Source organism: Cimex lectularius, unplaced genomic scaffold, assembly GCF_000648675.2.
Source record: "Cimex lectularius strain Harlan isolate CLEC.00 unplaced genomic scaffold, Clec_2.1 scaffold22, whole genome shotgun sequence".
NCBI lineage: Eukaryota > Metazoa > Arthropoda > Insecta > Hemiptera > Cimicidae > Cimex > Cimex lectularius.
The window spans coordinates 230607-246448 of NW_019392657.1; the positions used below are offsets into that span (position 1 = coordinate 230607).

The 15842-nt window shown below is 35.9% G+C and overlaps 2 protein-coding genes and 1 non-coding gene across 3 annotated transcripts in view; 1 reads left to right on the forward strand and 2 right to left on the reverse strand.

The window, feature by feature from the left end:
• LOC106670726 (probable E3 ubiquitin-protein ligase HERC1) overlaps nt 1-4768 on the forward strand; it is a 35942-nt gene extending 31174 nt beyond the window's left edge. Inside the window, exons 55-66 of the mRNA XM_014401293.2 lie at nt 57-218; nt 272-463; nt 520-701; nt 841-1119; nt 1185-1535; nt 1597-1824; nt 2024-2296; nt 2353-2560; nt 2907-3253; nt 3317-3450; nt 3518-3671; nt 3857-4768. Of these exons, the coding sequence (XP_014256779.1) occupies nt 57-218; nt 272-463; nt 520-701; nt 841-1119; nt 1185-1535; nt 1597-1824; nt 2024-2296; nt 2353-2560; nt 2907-3253; nt 3317-3450; nt 3518-3671; nt 3857-4060 (2714 nt within the window). The 3' untranslated portion in view covers nt 4061-4768. The remainder of the gene's footprint in view (nt 1-56; nt 219-271; nt 464-519; nt 702-840; nt 1120-1184; nt 1536-1596; nt 1825-2023; nt 2297-2352; nt 2561-2906; nt 3254-3316; nt 3451-3517; nt 3672-3856) is intronic.
• The window catches only part of LOC106670727 (alpha-tocopherol transfer protein-like), a 69810-nt gene continuing 58082 nt past the window's right edge, over nt 4115-15842 (reverse strand). Inside the window, exons 5-7 of the mRNA XM_014401297.2 lie at nt 7265-7375; nt 4790-4895; nt 4115-4669 (exon numbers count right to left, since the gene is read on the reverse strand). Of these exons, the coding sequence (XP_014256783.1) occupies nt 4530-4669; nt 4790-4895; nt 7265-7375 (357 nt within the window). The 3' untranslated portion in view covers nt 4115-4529. The remainder of the gene's footprint in view (nt 4670-4789; nt 4896-7264; nt 7376-15842) is intronic.
• LOC112126196 lies at nt 11658-11774 on the reverse strand. The gene has a single exon (XR_002909837.1). It is a non-coding gene; the product is annotated as a U5 spliceosomal RNA (small nuclear RNA).

The window sequence follows — 15842 nt, forward strand, 5'->3', positions numbered from 1 at the left end:
AAAATTATTATTAAGTCAGCAAATCGTATGATTTTTTAAATATTTTTTTTTTCCAGCTGAGTACTGGTCTCTTGCTATTGACAACAGTGCATGGACCTTAAAAGCGGATGAAGAAATCATCTCCTGGTCAACAACAATGCCTCAAGACTGGCAAATGGGCTCGAGGTGTGAAGCATATCTATGGGGCAACGGACGACACGGACAGCTCGCGGAAATAGGTATTTCTTGTGCATTATTCAAAACGGCTTTTGCCTCACGTGTAAAATTCCAGGGCACAGTTCGCACAGGCCAGTTCTGGCCGAGTCATTTTCAAACGCACAACAAATCATCTGCGGTCAGAACTGTACCTTTGTGATACAAGCAAATGGTGTCGTATTGTCCTGCGGCGAAGGCAGCTATGGCAGACTAGGCCAGGGCCATGCAGACGACCTCCACTCGTTGAGCATCATATCATCACTTCAAGGTCAGTTATATACATTGCAGGATGTGAGTTTTTAATCTCTCGATTTTACTTTACAGGTTTTGTAATAATACAATTGGCTACTTCATGCGGCTCCGATGGCCACAGCTTAGCCCTCGCAGAAAGCGGGGAAGTCTTTTCATGGGGAGATGGTGATTTTGGCAAATTAGGTCATGGCAATAGCGAGAGACAACGTAGGCCGAGGCAAATAGAAGCTCTTCAGGGTGAAGACGTAGTCCAGGCAAGTCATACATTTTTTACTATCATCATTTAATACATATTTAAATAATTCGAAATAACAAAAACAATAAAAATTCCTTTACAGCTGAACTGATTATAACACAAAATTATATTATAATTTTAAATGTGGTTATTTTTAGGTTGCATGCGGTTTTAAGCATAGCGCAGTTGTCACTTCAGATGGCAAACTTTTCATGTTTGGAAATGGTGATTATGGGAGGCTCGGGGATGGCACTACGAGCAACAAAAAACTCCCGGAACGGGTGCAAGCTTTAGCAGGCATTGCCATCGGCCAAGTCGCCTGTGGCCTCAATCACACAGTCTGCGTTTCTCAGGATTGTACAATGTGCTGGTCATTCGGTGATGGTGATTATGGTAAACTTGGCTTAGGAAACACCACAACATATCATACGCCTCAGGTAAATTTTTTACAAATTAAATATTGTTGTTTCTTTAAACTATAATTTTTAAATTTGAACTATAGAAAATAGAAGCGTTGTATGGGGAGTTTATAAAGAAAGTCTGCTGCGGTGCGCAGTTCACGGCTTTTCTCACGTTAAACGGTAAAGTTTTCACCTGTGGCGTCGAAAGGCTGATTGGACTTCCTGAGTGCCGATACTCAAATCATACCCGGCCCCAGTTGGTCTCTACGCTTTCAATGCATTTTATTGAGGACATTGCCGTCGGTGCAGAACACACTTTGGCATTGACTTCAGAAGGCCTTGTATTTGGATGGGGTAACAATTCTGATGCCCAACTCGGACTCGGCCATTCGGCACTTGCTGTCAAACAGCCCTTGCCAATTCCAGTTTTATCTGACAAAGGAATCAAACAAGTAATTAATTAAATACAAATATTTAATACATACATAAACTTAAATATTTATTATATTGAAGATTTCTACTGGAAGATCACATTCAGCAGCTTGGTCTGTACCTCCCGTACCGAGAAGGAAATCAGGTATCACAAGAAGTACGCAGTTTGGACTTCCTGCGTCCATTCCCTCTCAGTACGGCCATTTACAAAATACTCCTATACCAGCGATCCAAGCAAGGCTCAGTTTACTCCATCTCTTTTCGGATACCCTGTATTCTTGCTGGCGTGTCCTTCCTCTTTGTGCTGAGGTGTGTATCCAGTTTTTATAGATTGCTCTTTGAATGATGCTTTATTTTTAATATTTCTTCATATAGTTATGTTAATTGTTCTACATTTTGCTCCTATTTATTTGTGTTCATATCAGTACGTTCTCTTACATAAACAGTATTTCCTTTGTTATTTGATGGGTATTTACTTTGATGAGAATATTTGTAATTTAATTTGCAGGAAGCACCATGGTCTCAGATTTTCCCTTATGGGTGGTTGGGCTCACCGGTTCTCCGGCCGTTACTCTTACCAAGAGTGTACACTCTGCCGTTGGTGAGATGTCTTGGAAGGACGATGGTTCAAGGTCGTAATTATGGCCCTCAAGTCACCGTCAGCAGGCTCAGTGCGACAAAACGGACATCGAACACAATCGAACCGATATTCACCCAGATCGCAAGACAGGTCGTAAAGATGAAAGCTTCCGATCTAAGATTGCCGTCACGGGCTTGGAAGGTCAGTCGGTCTTATCTGAAATTTTTGTTATGCCAAGTTTCAATCTTTATTTTTAGGTTAAGTTAGTCGGTGAGGGTGCAGATGATGCAGGTGGAGTTTTTGACGATACAATAACAGAAATGTGTGAAGAGATGTTGAACGGAACAATTCCTATTTTGATCCCGACGCCAAATACAACAAACGATACAGGATACAGCCGTGATAGATACCTTCTAAATCCTTCTCTCACCGAACCTCATCATCTTCAGTGGTTCAAATTTTTAGGTAATTTCCAAAAAGTTATTAAATTTAATGGTAACAAGACCTAATGGATCATAATGTTTACACAAAAAAATCATACTAGTTTTTTTAGAAGTATTATGTATGTGTTATACATACTGACAAGGAAAAGGTAACGACATGGGATAATCAATTTCAATGATACTTCAATGATGGGAGAGAGAGAGAGCGCGAGAGNGAGAGAGAGAGAGAGACTTAAAAAAAGTTACATTTAAATCAGTGATCGTGATTGATTGATTCGTAGCTCCATCTTTAATTATTGATGTCAAATACAATATACGATATTGTTTGAAAATGTAATTTACTTTACATGTTATCTGTTAATTTAAAGGAATTCTTTTTGGTGTGGCTGTAAGGACGAAAAAGCCATTAGCGTTGCCGCTTTCAGCTATAGTCTGGAAGCTTCTCGTTAAGGAGCATGTCTCGTGGGACGACTTGGAAGAAAACGACGCCTTGTATGCTCAGAGTCTTAGAGGAATTCGTGACATACACCAGTCAGGTGTGACTGAAGAGACGTTTTACGAGGTCATCCCACTTGAGTGTTTCGAAGGGACGAGCTGGACGGGGAAAATGGTGCCTATAGTCCCAGGTGGAAGGAGCATACCATTGACGTTCCAGAATAGGCTCCAATACGTTGAACAGGCTGTTAATTTCAGGCTTCATGAGATGGATATGCAGGTAAATTGTTATATTTGGTTCGTGTATAAGCTTTTAAAGCAAATAATAAATTTTTTGTACAAGGTTGCAGCTGTTAGAGAAGGCATGGCTTGGATAATCCCTGTACCACTTTTATCGTTGGTGACTGCAAGCCATTTTGAACTTTTGGTCTGTGGCCTACCCCATATTTCGATTCCACTTTTGAAAAAAATCGTTCGGTATGTACAATATAAATAAAATTCAAATAACTGTTTTATTTTTTAAATTGTATTTTTTTTTTTTAAGTTATCGAGATTTGGAAGCTGGCTCACCATTGATCCAGTGGCTGTGGGGAGCGTTGGAGAGTTTCACAGACGCAGAGAAGGTCCTTTTTATGCGATTCGTTTCAGGAAGGTCAAGACTTCCAGCCAACCTTGCTGACGTATCCCAGAGATTTCAAGTAAGCTAATGGTTTCATCGTGATCAAATTGCTTATTTATATTGATTTACAATATGCTAATTTATAACTATTGTATTTTCACCTTTCGTTATCACCACTCTCAAAAATTGATGAAAAGAATCTTAGTAAATCTGGAAGTACTTCACTACGGCTTTTTTTGTAACTAATGTTTTGTTTGTTTTCAGGTGATGAGGGTCGACAGGGCTGCGGATGGTCTTCCAACTGCGCAGACTTGCTTTTTCCAGCTCCGCCTGCCACCGTACTCAAGCCCTGAAATCTTGGCCGAGAGGCTGAGGTACGCTATCAACTCATGCAGGTCCATCGATATGGACAACTACATGCTGACGAGGAACAGGGATGCTTCCGATGAATTTTCTGATGAATATTAAATGTTACTCTTTTATAGTGAAATGTTACATTTTTATTTATTAACTTTTTTCTTCTTTTTTTTTTTTTACTTTTGTTACTTTGTTCTACAGTTTATCCGTTGGAAAGACATTTAATTAAAAATTACTCATTTTTGTGAAAAATAACCTATATTTATTTAAAATGTACAGTCTAAAAAAAGAAAAATATCACGATTTTTCTAATTACAAACATTACTATTAAGTATGATTCCTATAATGACATTAATTAAAAAAAATATATATAAAAACCCTGAAAAGTCTGAGTAAGCATACATATATACATATAATATTTGTATTTATAATAAATGTTTCTAACAGTGCTGTGAATATATAATAGCATAATTGAATATTATATATGTATTTGACTTTAAACAAATGTCATATTTCAAAAGTAATACATGCTGTAATATTATGTTGCCTCAAAGGCAATTAAAAAAAAAATTATAACAACTTAATCTATGGTGAGAGTTCTGAAAGAGCCATCCATTATATTTATAGAATTTTTTTTGTCTAATCTCTTGTTGTTGTTCGCAATCCAGGGATTGGTTTTAAACCAGTCTCTGTTTTTCTCAACCTTTGATTTCCATGTTTCTGAAAAATGGGGGAAAACATTGTGGTCATTAGTTATTTTTCACCAAACAAAGACGTAAATGTATGTGCAATAAATAAATGAATGTTTATTATCGTCAATTTTTTTAAAAAATAATTTACCTTTGATTTCTGATACGGTTCCAGCTTTACCACCATACTCATCTGGAAGAATATCCTTCGGTACAAAGTCGTATAATGTCTTAGATTCTGGCTGATGAAAATGTAACTGAAACAAATTATTTTACAACGTTAAAAATGCACACAGAAGTGTTATCTACATAAATGACAATTTTTATTCGATTTTTAATAATTAATACAGATAGCGAGATTATCAAAATTTTGAACTCAAATACCTCTGATATTTGTCTTTTGTTTTGCACCCTTTACTTAATAAAAATCAGGTAAGAAATACGGCATAAAAAAGAGGGCTGAAAATTCCTCCCTGGGAGATTCCTTTTTATGTCTTAATAGGACTTTCTTATCCCTATTAGTTATTTATTTATTTCATTTATATATTTATATAATCAAAATAAATACATATTGAGCAAAGTGTATAGATAATTAATATACAAATCTGACAGACCAGGAAACTGAAGAGAGAAATCAGCCAGTGTTGGAAACTCACTTTTATTTAATTGGGGGGGGGGGAATTAGGGTGGAGGGACAGTATAAAGTGGAAATCGAGGAAGTGTGTTTGGATCAGATCCTTCACAAATAGGATTTTAAGATCTTTACATATTTAATTGGTGAGGAAAAAGATTTAATTTGTTGGGTGTTTGAAGATTTGGCTGAGCCCCACAGTTCAACTCCAAGTTCAAGTTTTCTGACGAGTGTTTTGTAAGTGGTTAGTTTGTTATGTATGCTTAGTGTCAGACCCAGTAGTTGTACATAGTAGTACATATGTTTGGTTGAGTTTTTGTATTTTTAATTTGTATGTCAGTTCCATGTAAGTCTACTGTCTAAGTAAAGCCCAACTTGGTCAGATAGAGGTACATATTACCTTGACATTTATGTGTATTGGTGGGGCCGGTCGACGTTTGAGTGTAAACGTTACTTGTTGTCCATTTTGCTCATTCAACCTGTTCCGCCACTGAGTGGACTAGTCGGTAATGAGTTTCAGATGTTGGTTTGCCCAAACTATACTTTTACGCAACTTTATCCAATTATGCCTCTGCATAATTTCTTCATATATTTTCATATTTAAAAAAAAAATAACTGCTTTTGAATTGTGATACAATCGTAGTGATTAACACAACTAAACCAAATAACATATTTAATAAGCAAAAATTGTGATTTTTTTTCTTTTTCTGGTGTCACTAGTAACTACACTTTTTTCCACTGCGACCTAAAATTTGTGGAATTGATTCTTCTTTATTTCCTTGACTCACTGCTCTATCTATGATGTTAAGATTTAAGGTTAAAAGGAGTTGGCTTTTTGCTCGAACTATCACAGTCATCGAGAGCTTTTCATTAATCTTAAAATTGTTATTAGATCCCAAAGCTTTATCAGACTTCCATGGTGACTCTCATCATCCTTCAGGCCTTGGCTATTCCTCTCACAAAAGTAGGAATCTCAATGTACATAAGCCTTCGAATCAACAGTGGACATGCTCTGCTGTCTTTTCTTCCTGTCAATATTTCTACATAGGCTTGTTTCTGCCACTCCGAATCTATACAAATGCCTCCAGAGTCTGCAGTTATTAGTCAGCAGTCCTACTATCATTATGGTACTAAAATGTAGATTTATTAGTTCGGCCATTAGTTTCTGCTATAGTTCTTTGGCGAACTTTTTAGCTACTGTCCTTGAATACATTCCAATTGAACTTAATGTTAACCATTTTCAAATGGATGTATGTTTTTGGCAATTTGGTATGCTGCAAAACGCTCAGGGCTAATAAGTGTACTTATGAAACATCCCTTGGCTAAAGTGTTGCATGGGGAGTTGTTATCCCTAATGTGTAGAGATTAGTGACTGTTAATCGATAGTTATTCAGATATCGTGAGATGCGGTCGGGTGTGGTGTAGGTTTCAGAAAAAAACATTTTCTTTATCGTGCCAACGTTTCGATCTTTTATTGAGATCATCTTCAGGGCTCAAAGTGTTTGTTTTCTGTGTAATTGTGCCATCCTTGCGTGTCGTGTTGAGAGTGCCAGTGACACACGCAAGGATGGCACAATTACACAGAAGACAAACACTTTGAGCCCTGAAGATGATCTCAATAAAAGGTCGAAACGTTGGCACGATAAAGAAAATGTTTTTCTGATACCTACATCACACCAGACCGCATCTCACGATTTCTAAATAAATATCGATTAGATTGTGTGGTCACTAATCACCACACATTCGGAATAATGCTGGATTCTCATGCCAAGTTTGAGTTGAAGGCGGAGGATTTAAGGATCTAAGAATATTTGTGCACCTTTTAGTCTTTTTTGAGCATTTCTTAAGTATAGAATTCTATTGCATGAATGTAACTCGGAAAATTGATGGCGTGAGGTTTTGTGGTTTTATATGGTCCAAGTGTGGGGCTTCTGAATCATGCACCCGACAATATTGAAAATAAATAAATCATTGTAAAATTAATTTTTCTCTTACCATTCCTGCCACCTCGGCTTTCAACAGCGGTTTGACAAGGGTCATCGTTTTATCTAAGAGGGATGATACATTTATTACATGTATTTGCTTCAGCCTAACAGGATGAGCTTCCTGAAAAAAAAAGTTTTTGTAGAATAATTGAAAAAAAGTTAATTTCTTTTGCTTATAAATTACAATATTCTTCACATTATATCACACTTTAAACGATTTCAGAGTTTTATCGTTGATTCTTTGTACATTAAAAGCTTGAAGCTGGTATGTTATCAGAGGATTAGACGTCCTATAAAATGTGTTGAAATTAAAATGTACGATGTGGGCTGGAAGGAGGCGGCCTAAGCCCAGTAATGGGCTCATTAGGGGACTTAGCGCAAGTCAGACAACATGGGGGCTAGTTTTATTACACACTCTCAGGAACGGGAGAGGCATTGTTAACTGGAAACTGGAATATGTTCGGCTCCAGCAGCCACAGGACTGCCGAAAGCCCTTCCCACGGCGGATTTTGCGGCGAACGAAAGGATTACACTTATCGCAATAACGCCCACCGAGCACGCCAAAATGGAAAAACCGAGAATAACAAATAAACAAAAGTTTAATTAACAATTAAAACAAGTGGGCGTTTTTAAACGTTTACATCCCAGAGAAGGCAAATTTTCCATGGAATAGCAGAAATCGGGTGTTTGCTTATCCCTAAAAATGCCCTTAGGAGATGGGAAAGATAAGCCTTGTATGAATTTCATCTGATCCTATGTCTTAGATATTGTAATCAGTGTGTGCGTGAATGTGAGTGTGTTTATATAAAGAGTAAGAGAGAGAGAGAGACAGGAGAGAGAGAGAGAGAGAGAGAGAGAGAGAGAGAGAGAGAGAGAGAAAGACGGAAAGAGATAAAGAAAATTGATAAATAGATTCTTAACAAGAGAGAGAATATGATTTTTATAGAAATAAATAAAGCGATTGAAAAATAATAGGTGAGTGAGAGAGAAAAAATGCTAAAAAATTATACAGGGTGTTTTAGTTGCATTGCAAACTAAGCAGAAAAGCTCAAAATTAAGAACATTAAGAATATTAAGAAAATTAAGAATATACAGTGGGTCTAAAAAATATGCCCTAGACGGCTACATCTTGGTAAAATTAAGATATTGAAATTTTACGTATATACCTATTTTTCTAAAACGGTAAAATTTTGTACGTAATATTCCAAAACAACTTAACACCCCTCCACCGGATATACATGCCTCTGAACATTGATGGCACTCCTTGGACTTGAAAGTCCGAAAAAATAAAATAAAATCAAAAATTGAACTTCAAAATGTTTTGTCACAAGAATGAGGAAATTATTCCCGAAATAACTCAGATTGCGTTTTTTTAGTGACCGGTTGTTCAATAATCTGTTGAAGTCGTGAGGAGCGGTCAGAAATGAAGTATTTTAGGAAAACGCCTTTTTCATTTTTTTGCCGATGTTTCGACCTTTATTCGGGTCATCTTCAGGGCCTGGGTGATTCACAAAACATATGTTGATTGGAAAAAATACAACAATTGGGAACCAAGTATTTCATACTCACATAAGTGGGGTGTCATAAATGGCGGTAAAGAGCCTAAGATTAAAGAAAATTTCCCAGATTTCCCACGTCCCCCACCCTGTCACAATCATATAAAAACAGCAGAAAACAAATTCACGTTTCACGTCATTTTCACACAAATATGACAACACAAGAATAGCGCCACACTTTATGTAAGTATGAAATACTTGGGTCAAAATTCATATTTACATCTGTAATGTATTTTTTCCAAACATCATTTATGTTATAATTACCCAGGCCTGAAGATGACGCAAATAATGGTCGAAACGCCGGCAAAAAAGTTAAAAAGGTCTTTTCTAAAATACTTCATTCCTGACTGTTCCTCACGACCTCTATCATTTCTATATATCAGCAAATTCAAGTAGTCAATATTAATTTTTACGTCTTGTTGAGATTAATTACTAAATCTCGATATTAGCCTGCAGTTTTCGTGAAGACACAAGTTCCTACACACAGTTTGTTATTTTCAACTGTTCAACTGTTGAAAAGCACAAACTGTGAGTAGGAACCATCTTTTAAAGATATTGTTGATTCTGCCTGCCACATGACAAAACAATGAAATGTTCATTATACATAACAATTGTTTACAAAAAATGTTAACGTTCTATGGCAATTCTTTTTCTACATTATGTAATAAACTGCTCAGCAATGAGTTTTATAATATTTACGTTCCCTCCATTTTTATTTTATTTTTATTATAAATTGAATTGATTTGACTGAGGATTTTGATTGGTACTTGATGTTGGATAGCTTGGCAGAACAGAACAGTTCGAATCCGTATGTCCAAAGTGATCGTAGAAAACTATACTGTTGTTTAATGTTACGGTCAACATGGAATTTAGTCCGTTGTCAGTTGTCCAAGTCTAATTTTAAGTCGTAATCTCTTAACTCTTAGTAGGGCTTTGTTGCTGATATACAGTGGAGAACAAGTCTGTTTTTTCAATGTGAATGTACACCGTGTACATTTTTCTTCATTCAGTCTTGTTCTTCAGTTTTACAACAGTCTTTGATAAGGTCAAGGATGATGGAGGTAGCTTGGATAAGGTTCAAGTTAGAGGAAAAAATTGCATCCATGTAGGTGTAGATTAAAGTGTTGGGGTGTGCAAGTAGGTCATCAGCAGTATAAATGATGCAAGGATGCAATCTCAACCCCTCAATTGAAAAATGGCAAAAAGGAGGGAAAATTCAAAAGATGGGAAGTTAGTGTCCGAGTGGATCGAGGTCACGATAGCTCAAGTGGTGGAGCAGCGGCGACTCTAGCCGAAGATCGTGGGTTCGAATCCCGCTCGTGACACTGACTTTTTTATTTCAATTAAAAACCTTAATTGTCTTAATTGAAAAATTGTCTCTATGATTGTAATCAAAAGTGGCTTAACGTTTATATACAAAAACCTTATTCATACTTATCTACTTTTAATAGTTTGAAAACTGATAAATAACGCAGTTGTGTTTCTTATGTTGACCTGACTGGCATCTAGCAAATTATACGGGGCTGTGTGTATCACGCCCCAATCGCAAACAACCGGGGAAGCAAAACTGGGCAAATATAATACAACATTTCATCGGTTCAGGTTTACAGTTTTTAATTATAAATGTTATGGTCAATAGATTAGACTGACATTTTATGTGAGCATTAATAAGAGAATTAGTAATTAGTAAAAAATATAGTAAAAATATTTCTATGCAAGATCAATGAGTTCTTATATTATTAAACAGTGCATCAGTTCATCAAGCAGGAGTGATGTTAAAATGTCTGTTGATAAAACAAAACTTTAATGGCTTACCATTAAAGTTTTGTTTTATCCTGGCCAGCCTTCTTCAAAATTTTCATAATTATTTTAAATAATCGTATTTATTTATCATAAAAGCTTAAATGTTTACTATGAAATATCTATTTTTTTACAAGCTGAATAAAAAACTTGAGAACGCCACTATTACTTTTTTCCTCAACTGAATATCATTTATTTATTATTTTGATTTCATCATAAAAATTTGTATTTTAAGGAAAGTGTAGTGTAGGAAATCGAATTCGTGCAGGTAGCGAGTGATGAAGCTGAAAGAAGACCAAACGGTCCCTAGAAAAAGAAATCAGCTCCCGGATGTTTTAATGCTAATTTTACAGTGTCTCATTAAATCGCCACATCGGCCAGTGCGGTGGACAGCCGACATTTCCGGTCCTGACAAACGTTGGACTTTCTAGATGGGACTGTAAATGTAGAATTGTACAGTGATCTCTTAAAGGATTTTCCACCGGGAACCACAGGAACGAGGCATCCCGGTTGATTTAAGAAGAAGGATGGGGTTCCGACTTAAAGGTATTCTTTTCATTTTGCTCTGTCTACAAGACATAAGTCGTTTTCATTTAACTAGATTGGCCGAGGAGGACTTTGGCCACCAGCTAGCTAACTTATCGAGATTTTTTGTTTTGTTTTACGTTTTTATAGAAACACCTGAGGAAATGGCAACCAATCACCGGAAAAACATTAAACCAGTAACTAAAAGTGAAATAGTAGATTAGTAAATTTCAGTGTTCGTATAGTTAATAAACATTCGTATAAATTGTCAGTTGAAACGAGACCAATCACATTTTTTTATCACATTACTAATTAATTGATTAATGAATAATTTTTCACTATTCGATAATAATAATTGTTGGTGTCCGAGTGGATCGAAGTCAGATAGCTACCAGCTATAGAAGTGGTACAGCAGCGACGTATTTAGCCGAAGGTCGTGGGTTCGAATCCCGCTCGTGACACTGGCTTTTTTATTTCATCCAAAACCTTACATAAAGAGTAATTAATTGAAACAATTATCAACATTGAATTAGTATTCATAGAGAGTAACTTCATTTCAGACTCATCAATGAATACTCATCCAGGGAAATCTTTATTAAAAGCGAAAGATTTATTCATTTTGAAGGGAAATCAGAATAATTTTGGTCGTATTGCATGATCTATACTGATGGTCTATTTGCACACCCCAACACCATCATCTTCACTAAGCGGACGCAATTTTTTCCTCTAACTCGAATCTTAACCAAGCCTGCCTTGGATACCTTGAGCTTATCAAAGATTGGTGCAAAAATCGTTTATTTCTCATCCAAACCTTTGGATTCCATTAATTGACGAGACCTATTATTCGAGTGAAACCTATATTCTTATACCTAATCCTCCACTGATTCCTCCTAATATCTGTTTTATTTATAAATTATAGATTCACGATCGAAAATGCAAACATTAAAATTAAAGTCGGATTCTTGTACGTTTCAAAGTATATTCGGGGCAAAGACATATTTCAGATGCGGACAAATCTCACGCCGAAAAGTATAGATAACAATTTTCCCCGATCACTTCCAGTTTCAAGGTTTGACGAAAATCAGAATCGAGTCTGCCATTAAATCCATTAAATCTCAGATCAACGAGTCCCCTGTTTGACATTCGTGGTCAGAGTTAATCCGGCTTAAGCCATCGTGATAGAATCGGAGGCAGAGATCGTCAGTAATGACGACAGCTATTTGGGCTTATTCATGACAGTTGTAAATCATGAAACAAACGTTTTCACTAATATTTTATAGTGTTATTCGACTTGTTTCAATTAATAATTCTGTGGATTTATGTGTTTGATTTTGCTAACGTCATTATTGTGACAATTATATATTGATTGGATGATTAAATAATTCCGTTAATGAATTTCGTCTGTATTCATTAGGTTAAAGTAAGTTAGAAGAAGGATCGGGATGAAAATAAAACGAGACAATCGTAGTGTATTTGCATCTTGAAATAAATGGAATGTGACGTACGAGTGGGCCATAACGTTTTATCCTCGTCCCTTGAAGTCAATCTTATTTTAATATAAAATTCCCTCCGAGAGAATCTCCCACTTAAGCCGAGATGACAGACGCTTTGTTTGGACGGGGGAAAAACATCCCCCTACAGTTTTTTAAAACGATTTTAATGGAATTGTGAAGAGTTAGACGCTCGTGTCGGTCTTAAGTCGTAGATTCGGTACAGCCAGATTTAGTTATCAAATGTGAAAAAGGGGAAAATCGATTTCGAACCGTTGAAAAACACATTTGGCTATAAATAAATATATTCACTCACAACAACACTGGGATTTAATGATAATTTGGAGATCGTGAGATGCGCTCTGGCTTGACGTAGATTTAGAAAAACGTTTTGTTTATCGTGCCAACGTTTCGATCTTTATTGCGATCATCTTCAGGGCCTGAGATTTATACACATTGTTTAAATTATACAAATACATGTTTGGTGTGAAAATGAATTTATACAATGATGTACATAATATAGAAATTTTAGATTTAATCAAAATATTTGTTCTCACTCAAAGTGTTTATTTTTTGTGTAAATGTGTCATTACTGTGTGTCGTGTTGAGAGTGCCAGAGAGATATTAATTAATCTTTTTATGTAAGATATTGGTTGAAACGACCTTCGGCTGTGGGTTCGAATCCCGCTCGTGACACTCTTTTTCATTTCACCCAATACCTTACATAAAAATAATAATTAATTGAAACAAGTTATTTGGCCAATCGGACCCCGAAATATAAGGGATTTAATGATATTAATGTTTATGCTTTATATACGTTGGATTTTGATGGGGTGGGGAAGGAAGTCGGCTTAGAAAGACATTTTTATATGAGGAGTCGGCTTTTTTGAGGTGAAAGTAGTATCAGTACAAATCAGTCTACAATATGAATGGTCTTCGATTATTCAGAGAAACAGGCCAACACTCTAGAAGGCCAGGACATGGTTGACCAAGGTCTGCAGACAGGAGAGACCATAGACTCATCCGTCATCAGGCTCTACGAAACCGCAGTATTACGGGAAATGAAATTAAAAAAATCTGATAAGACAAGTCCAAAATGTTTCGATTTCCTCCAGGAGTGTAAGAAGAAGGCTCAATGACCCTCCATATTGTGGGTTCCTCAGGCATTCCATGATGAATCATGACGTTCTTGGGTGGCATTTCCTTGGACACCGAATTGGTTCTTGTGAGAGAAACTTACGAGAATTAGTCGCAGAACATGTAGTGCCGTTTGCCTCCCCCCAATAGGTAAGAGATTCTTGATAATGCCCCATAGAGCAGGTACGGTATGATGACTACCTGAAGGAGGTTGGTATTGAGGGCTTGGTGTGGTCATCTCGAAGTCCAGATTTGAACCCAATCGAATACATTTGACGGCGAAGCTAGGTCCAGAGTTGGAAATACTCGGTATTAAAGGTCCTAAAAAGTTTTTTACATTTTTATTTGTTTTTGAGTTGTCTTTTTTTGGTTCTGTACTGAATAATTGTCTTTTTAGAATTAGGTAATAAACATTTTCTTTTTAAATTTCTAAATGAATTTTTATATGCAAAATATGAATAAACCTAAATACATTACAATTTAAGGGTAGTGCGACTATTTCGTCCATCAGTGTACATACTTTTTTATGACTTGCTTAAGATTTTTCCTAAGTTATGAAATTTAAAGTGAATTTTTAGCATAATAATTTTACAAGGTACAAGGTGACCGCCCGATTAAGGCGTTGAAACGACGCTCAGTTTAGGCAAAGGTCCCGGGTTCGATTCCAGCGACCTGTATTCTAACCCAACATATTTACAAATAGGTTTTTTCTCTCCAAAACACCCCCCCCACCGGTTGAAAAAAATACAGTTTAAACGGTATCGGAAATAGTTACATGAAGTTTCATAAACCACTTGCAAAGACAGATTTCAACCAAAATCTACCCATTTTTGTATTGTATGTTATTGAAGATATACTGCAGCATGGATTTTTATTTTTTACCAAAGCGTTGTCGACCTCATGTTCTGGGGTTTAGTGTTGTCTATCTAGTGGACTTCCAAACATTGTAAATTAACTCTGAAGAGGACTCATATCATGAAGTCATAAATTTTTTTTAGAAAATAAAATTCCATGCTGCAGTATATGTTCAATAATCTACAATACAAATAATACAGGTTTAAAATAAACAGTAAAAAATGAATTATTATTAAGAACCTACCAACTTTGGAAGCTTGTTGACTAATTAATCAACATGTAATGAATGACTAGGTATAATAAAAATATTATGGTGGAATATAGCCAGTCTCGTTAGCCAAATTTCGTCGTTTAGGTGAACATTTTCAGTTTGCAATAACAAACTTTGTGATAATGTAAGAAATAAATTCCAGAATCAAGATAAAATGGCATTTCATAAAAATAAGACAAAAGCTTACATAATAACTATCCTTAGCAATTAACTATCTTTCAAAGACATCTGAACCAATGTAAACACGTTATTTTTTTAATCAATCGATCGAAACCTTTGTTACATTTTTGAAGAATAACAAGCAGCGTTTCCGATATTTGAAAGGGACTGGAAATAAACCGCAACCTTTTCTACGTTTTTCCATTACAAACAAAACAGTTCTGAAATCAACTCGAGGGTACGCCGGCATGAAAGGAAGCGGACACAAAGCGCTTGCATTGATTATCGATCCACGGATGAAAAATTTACATGTTCTGACCTATTGCCAATTTGGAACAGAAAATGTTGCAATTAATTTTGCGCGTTTAATTTTTAATATAGAATCTAATGATCATAATCTAAGAATGTTCTGAACCTGTCCGGTTATCTGCAAATAGTGATGAACTGATGATTTTACACATAAGTCACGGGTACATAAAATACAGCGTACAAACTGTCAATAAGCTGTTCATGCAATAGATTTTTAAAAAGGTTTACAACTATATCAGCCTTAACTGTCTTACAATTCAATTATAGTGCTTGTTAATTTTAGATAAATTTGGCTCAGTATAAAATATTTTTGGTAGGTGAGACATTGACAAATGTTCAAACGTTTTCTGTTGTTGCTAATCCTGCTCATCATATTCTCGCTTTATCTGATTCCTATCAGCAGGAAACCAGTACAGTCACCAAGTACAAAACTGCTCAAACTAGTAACAATGCTAAACCAACCTCCATTGGAAATATTTATATAAG